Source organism: Vicia villosa, linkage group LG5 (genome assembly GCF_029867415.1).
Source record: "Vicia villosa cultivar HV-30 ecotype Madison, WI linkage group LG5, Vvil1.0, whole genome shotgun sequence".
Lineage (NCBI taxonomy): Eukaryota > Viridiplantae > Streptophyta > Magnoliopsida > Fabales > Fabaceae > Vicia > Vicia villosa.
The window spans coordinates 5,016,181-5,024,116 of NC_081184.1; the positions used below are offsets into that span (position 1 = coordinate 5,016,181).

The 7,936-nt window shown below is 36.9% G+C and overlaps 1 protein-coding gene across 1 annotated transcript; it reads right to left on the bottom strand.

Moving 5' to 3' along the window:
* Positions 1-6,419: 6,419 nt before the first annotated feature.
* Positions 6,420-7,688, bottom strand: LOC131604078 (uncharacterized). The gene is made up of 3 exons (XM_058876571.1): positions 7,597-7,688; positions 7,377-7,467; positions 6,420-7,277 (listed from the first exon to the last, which is right to left on the bottom strand). The coding sequence occupies exons 1-3, from the start codon at positions 7,686-7,688 to the stop codon at positions 6,420-6,422; spliced, it is 1,041 nt and encodes a 346-aa protein (XP_058732554.1).
* Positions 7,689-7,936: the final 248 nt, after the last annotated feature.

Sequence of the window (7,936 nt, forward strand, 5' to 3'; positions counted from 1 at the left end):
GTTGATGTCATGACATTCCTTCTAACATCTTGCTTGTACCTGTTTTGTTCTTTATAATCCTACAAGATTCACATTTTAACCATTTGCTGCTATTGTATGTTTTAGCCAAACATTAGACAATAATACAGGACAGACAGAGCATCAACAATCTCCCCCTTTGGCTTATTTTGGCTAAAACTATTCTTGTAACAGTCAGCAGCAAATTTTAGACAACAAGGACTTGGTTATGTTTGCTTTCAGTAGCAAAATCAGCATTTGTATCTCTCCCCCTTTTTAGCCATAATATGACAAAAACCGACAATATATCATATATTGCAATTGGATATATCGATTAATCCTGGGAGATACTTGTTGTCTGTGTCAAGAAATCCACTCCTAGCTCGAGTTCTCAAGAGAACCAAGACTGGATTCTTGCCGTTACTTCATGTAACTTAGAACACAAATCACAATATGTGTTCATAACTCAGATCATAAATCACAAAAATGATCCCTATACCGAAGTTTGTATATATTGGAACATCTTTGTTGTTATTGCAGAAAAACCCATGGTAGAGACCATCAACATCGCCAGCCCGTGTTTTTCTTTTTCTGAGATGGTTTTGGTACAACAACCCATCACAATACCAAACCCATACTCGACTCACAAGAACACACACGAACGACATTTTGAGAGAGTTTGATTTCTGTAATTCACGGAGATGCTATTATATAGCAAACTGAATATTGTAGGAATTAACGAAGTTCTTTGGTCTTGTTCAATGGTCAAACGGTTAATTAGGAAACAGCTCCAAAAGCTTTTACTTTTTCCAAAGCAGTTTTTGACTGTTTTTCTGATAGGAGTTATCTTGAATTACCAGTGCATGCATATTCATTGAATGAACTTTACACCGACCGTTGATGTGTAGATAAACTTCAAATCAGATTTCCTTGTTTGACTGTGAAGATTCAATGTCTTTAAACATGTCATGACATTATGTCAGACATTGTTATTTTTCTTTCCTTCAGGCACATAGCCCAAGATTCCGTAAAAGATTAAGTCAGAGCATCATTTGGACCAATTAACAGACTCCCTACTTACTCACTAGTCATAGATAGACTTCTGTTGTTTTTGTACACCTTGAGACTGTTAGCACACAGCTACCTCATTAGTGTAGAGAAGGAATAATGATTACTAGTTACACATGGTTGACTTGAACCATTCAAATAACTGACAAAGATATCACATTTTCTTCATGATGTAGAAGTATTTTTAACCAAGAGATTTCTCTTGACAAAAGAAGTTACTCCCCCTATCCGAGATAGTTTGAGCTCCCACAGACGGAATAAGCTTGAAATGATGAATGGAAAATATAAGACACATCTTCATATCTTCGAGAGCCGCACCCTCTGTTCAACACCCCTGCTGAACACACTCATTATAGCAATTTTGTTCCTCACAATAAATACTTACACCAGAAGTAGAATGTCATAACATTGTGTCTGACATTTGTACTACCAGTATTTTCCACAAGTTTCATTCCCCTTTTATTTTCAATAGACCCTTGTCTAAGAACTTTTCTCCTTCAGAAATGATCAACAGATGACCCCTTGATACTAAAATCATACACAGAGAGGTTGCCACGATCTCAACAAGCAGAACTGCCACTCTTGGAATTTTGTTGAGCATAACCCTACCATGTTTGAAAACAGATCATGGTCTGCTTAAGATACTTTAAAATCCTTCTTGATAAGGTTTTTTTCAATCTCACACATTGATTAACATACTCCTTGAACATAAGAGATTCTTCTTTATCCTTAGCTGTGTTGATCCGATCATAGAACTTTTGTCTTCATAGTCATCTTCACTAAGTGAAGTCTTCATCATGAAAGTAATTCTGTATGGCCAGAACACATTACTTACATCCAGATCGGAACCTTCCCATTCTAATCCACATTATGTCCAAACTGCCACTCTTAGACTATAATGTTGCTTTTTCAAACTTCTATATATTCCCAGTCCTTCTACTAGGGAATATGAACTTTGTGACGTTGATACCTAAGACACTAGTTCATCTGAACTCAAACAAACTCTTGACAATCCATAGAGATAACACATCTCTATAGAGAACTTGGAACACAAGAAACGAATTGTGTTCACGACTCGAAACAAAACTCTTTATTCTTTACCAAACAGATGTAAAGAATGACCTCAGACTTAACAATGCCTGAACACTACCCTTAAACCCTATGATTGACTCAAATAGACAATCATAACCTAGACTCTAGACACTTCTCATATTCAAAAGAAGAACATGAGGGACTCAAACAAGACTCAAACAAAATGAAAAGACTCTATAATCCTGAGCAATTTAAACAATATACATGGACTTCACCCAAAGTCTTTATCAAGAAATGTTATTTGAGAACAAACTGCACCAGGTGGACTTGTGCATAGGTTGGATCATGCACTTATATCAGAACAAGTGATACACACCATCAATCCATGTCGTCAGATGATAATGCAAAGAATATTCTTTGCTGATCTTTGAGAATACACATGAATTGAGTTATGTTCTGAGGATTTTGTGTGACTTTGTTCTTCTTTCTTCACGATTAGTCTTTGAAAGACTTTTCAAATGAAAAGAGGTAGAAAAACATTGTCTTTGCTGATTTTCATACTCTTTTACTCCCCCTGAGATATACAACTTTTAGGACATCTTTGATGTTCGTCCTTGAAGTTCCCTTCATTTGGAATTTGCCACAGATTCCAAGCTTTGGAAACCTTAGTTTGCTTGCTACACAAGATCCAGATTGCCACATTCTGTAACTTGGAATAGAAGAAACTGTGATTGTATAACCATAAATTGATCTTCAATAACATGTCCGAGTTGTTTTATACAAACTTTGTAAATATCCAGCTCCCATGAAGATATTTAACAGAATCAGTTACCCACATCAGAGACTCTTGCCTTCTTCTTTGATGTGTGAAGATAATTGAGAACTCGTGGTTGTAAGAACTTCTTCTTAGCATCCAGGTTCTAAACCTAATAAGTACTAAGTCTCCCGTCAAAGTACTTACCAGCTTTTCAGTTAGAATTTGCTACTCATACTAGGTCATTCTGACTTATTACCTCTTCACTTTTATACTTTCTGTTCTTGGTAAATACATAAAATAACTAAAGAACTTGAGATGTTGTAACATCAGATGTGACATCATCCTTCATGGTTCTTGGTTAACATCTTTAATATGAAATTGACAATACTCAGGTTAGTACCAGAATAATTCAATAGTGAGCAATATCCAGACACATCAAGGGATAAAATATCTAGCATCTCAATAAACTTTTCTTCAGACTTTAATTCTGATTTTGAGATGAAGGATGCCATGATCTGTACCTGTAGAGGAGATTCCCTCAGCTAGGTTTCTGGAACAGGCTTAGTCATAGCATAACACTAACTTAGTCAGATCCAACTGACTTCCTTGATTTAAAATCACACTACCCTTTCTGGATAACAACTAGGGCAGTACACATTCTTAACCATATTTCACTATGATTGAGACACAATATTCAGCTCCAACAACGGCTCTATGGTTATGAATACTTATCTGGTTTCGTTGATCAAAGGAAACTTACAGATATAGGCTCTTCAAATGTACAACATAAAGGATTAGAAAGGAATACCTTTATGAGTTTTTCTTAGTGGTACTGAGCACATGTTAATCGTGTCCTGATTAACTTAGCAGATGTCTCCTCTTCCAGACCAGGAGTAGGTTCCAAACCAATGTTCTCACACTACATTAGTTTAGCACCAGAACATCTGTTCTTCAGCTGGTAGCTGCATACCAGTTCTTAATGTCCCAACATCAGATAGGACGTCTGCTCCTCCTTCTAGGAACACTTCAACCTTGAAGATTTCAAGGTACACACTTGCAGATAATTATGAGTATCATTGATCAGTTGATATTCATCAGCTCTAATAAACCATGCCATTATGAGTGGACTTGAGAGATTACTCAAGTATCTTTGACACTTTAATTATAGCTGTCAATACCTTCCATATATTCTGTTGAACCTTCATAACCCTAGGGTTTTTCAGAGACTATGCAGCGGAAAAATAGTCATATATCAACAGAATTCACATAATGCTTACTTTAAGTGTTAGTAGTAAGCATGACAACTACAGATTGATTGTTAATCAACCTTGCACAATGCTTGCTTCTGTACCAAGCAACTGATTAGACCAAACTAAAATCCTGACTTGATGAACTCACAGACAACAGAGGTTACCTTATCACTATCTTCACTCCCGCATGAAGGTTTTGATGAGCTTCTTCTCTGTTTATAGACACCAGTTGAATTTGTATTTATATTCAAGTTCTTCACTCCCGCATGAAGTCCTTGGACTTAGCACTCTTCGTTCCAGCACCACGACTCTTAGGTCAGGTTGGTCTAATCATATAGGTCCATCCTCCACTTCAAGGGACCATACAATATGAACATCCTTTGTTCAAAAACTCTTATGCTTTTACCACAACTAGAATTTATCACTTACGGATCTCATCCAGAAACAGACAGGATGCCTACTCTGATACCAATTGAAAATTCTGCTATGACAGACTCGGATGTCAATCCTGATGTCAAGACATCTGATCTATTATTAATGTAGCACCAGCAGAATACAAGGATCCCTCATTATTTGATTACTCTTAAGAAAGAGTCAATGAGTCCTGTGATCACATATGTTCAGCATACATAACCAGATTATAACTTTTACATGGTTCTGTACAGGATCAGCTAACACTTCTGAACCTGATGTTATAGACAAATTCATAACATTCATATATGAACAAACAATGCAGAAGATAAATAACACAGTTAATTGTAAACCCAGTTCGGTTCTAACTAACCTACTCTGGGGGCTACCAAGCCAGGAAGAAGATTCCACTATCAGTAGTACTATTTTATATAAACAACCTCTGGTTTACAGATAAACAACCTCTGGTTTACCTAGTCACTACCCAATGCAATCTCTATCTCAGAACTCCATCCAAGATAAGAAAACCTCTGCTCACTCCCTGGTGATACCTAACTGTTACAACCCTGCAACAGCTATTTACACAATTAACAATGAACACATACTTGATCTGCTTCACATCTTCAATCAAGCTTACAATACTCAACTCTTACCTACAGGTTTCGAGTGAGGACAAATCACTTCTCTAACCTACAGGTTTTGAGAAAGACAAATCAGTGACCTTTCCATAAACTGGGAGGTTCGCCTACACGGCTAACCCTAATGGTTACATCTTTCTAAGTGCTGGTTAGCTTCCTAAACTAGGTTACAAATTTTCCTATTTATAACCTGATCCCAATTGTACTTGGGCTTACAAATCGCAGCACTCTGGCTGTTACAAATATGCAGAAAATATTCTGCTACAAATTAGGTCTTTTAATCCTGAGTTTCCTAAATTAGAAACTGCTGAATTCAATCTTCTGATCTGATTCTTCCTGAATCTTCAATCTTCTGATCTGATTCTTCAATTATTCTTTTGACCTGTGAATGTGCGCCACATAGGATTACATAATATTCACATAGAATATTCTGTATCTGTTAAGTACAAACTAAATCCTCCTTCCAGTTCTGCACGCACGATGTCATGAGTTGATGTCATGACATTCCTTCTAACATCTTGCTTGTACCTGTTTTGTTCTTTATAATCCTGCAAGATTCACATTTTGACCATTTGCTGCTATTGTATGTTTTAGCCAAACATTAGACAATAATACATGACAGACGTAGCATCAACAGTTATCATTATACATGTTGATAAATTTTGTTGGATTACAATATCATGCTAGTTTATGTTAACATGCTATTTATTTTTGGGTGTTTGTAGGATTTAAATTCACAAAATATGGTTGAGGTTCACATGATGGTTTGTGGTTCACACAGTATGAGAAAAAATACAAGGAGGATGAAGTTATTCATCCTCCTTGTATTTTTTTAATAGTAACACAAGTAGATCAACTTCAAATTCATTATGAGACAATCATTTGTTCAATTAAAGGTATGTATGTTGTTGATAAATGTTGCTTATGTTGTTGTTTTTGTTGATGTTGTTTTCTGTCTTTTGTTAATAAATTATTTTTTATGTGCAGCTAGCAAGTGGTTATGGTTCTTTACTTATCACTTAAAGCTTCGAAAAATGGTTAATTATTAAGTTCTCCCAATCTTTATTAATTAATTGATGTTTTTGTTAATAAATATTGTTAGTGAGTTTGTTATATCATAAGTAATTGCTTCTTTCACTAACCCCTCATTGAACTTGCATTCAATTAAATAGATTTTTGAGATAATAATTAAAAAAATTAAATTTTTTTTCAATAAGCAATGGAATTAAAGGAGCAAAAGGGATGCTCCACCCAAGTACAAAAGGATTACAAGGTAAAACACAAGAGAGGTTGGGTATTCCAACCGAAATAATTACATAAAGGCGCCTTCTTATAAAAAGAGCCCAACCAATTCCACGAAATGATAAGAATCTCCGACATACACTCTAGAAAGCTAAAAGATTCCTTTTTGAAGATGATAGCATTACACTTGAGCCACAAAGTCCAAATCGTCGCCAACCAAGCCACCGACAAAATAGCCCTCTTAGAAAGACAAGAAAACTTGTCACAATTATAGAGAAAGTCTTGGAATTCCTCTAAAGACAAGAAATCCCCAACTCCAAGCCACATATAAACTCGTCGCCAAACTGTAATAGAAACATCACAGTTCAAAAAAAGGTGAGTCCGGGATTCTTCCTCCTTCATGCAAAGAACACATAAAGATTCACTACCCTCATTTAAAATTCCACGACTCACTAAGAGGTCTCTAGTGGCAAGACGATTATGTATAAATCTCCAACAAAAGAAAAGCACTTTGGAAGGAGCCTTGACTTTCCATAGGTGGGAGAGAGCCCGGACTTTATCCGCTAACAAATCCGGTCCCGACAATTTAGCTTTTAGAAAATCATAGCAAGATTTAACCGAGAAAATACCATCCGTAGCTAAAGTCCAAGAGAAAGAATCTGGAACATCCTTTAGCACTGCCGTAGAACGCAAGAGCTCCCCAAAAACGGAGGGAGGCTGCTGCTCTGCACTACTGGCAGCGACGAAACTGGTTCCAACCTCTTCCGCTGGAAGACCACCGCTGCTGCCACCCTGCTGCAGCTCCCGAACAGCACTATTCCACTCTGCTAAACCAGCCCCTGCAGTATCATTTTCAGCCAGCGATGAAACAGTAATGCCTTCCTGAAAAATATAATTCACTTCCCACCTCTAGCCACTATTGTGAAAAGAACTTGCAGAAGCAATATTTATAATGTGGTCATGGGCCCTAGCAAACAGAACCGGATAACTCGCCATCAAAGAATGCTGTCCGATCCAATGTGCATACCAAAAAGGAGTAGATTCCCCGTTGCCCACACAAACACGGACTTCACTAGAAAAATTATCCAAGAGTAGATTATCATAATTATCCGATGTGATTAAATCCCTCCACTAAATAGAATCATTATTATGCACCACCGAAGAATCTCCAACCAAAACTTTGAGCTTAATATTGCCATACCGGGCTTCCAAAAGGTCACGCCAAACCGCCTCTTTATCATTAAGGATTCTCCACTTCCACTTACTAAGCAAGGCCACATTCATGATCTCCATATTTTAAACACCCAAACCGCCTTCGTTTCGGGACTTACACACCGTATCCCAATTAACCCAATTAATAGAACGTTTCAACTCTCCACCTCCCTAAAGGAATTTGCGTTGAATAGAACACACCTCATTCAACACCTTTTTAGGCGCCTTGTAAAAGGATAGCGTATAAATAGGTAACACATTAATAACCGAGTTAATGAGAACAACCCTCCCCGCCATACTTAGATTGGAACCTTTCCACACCGATAATT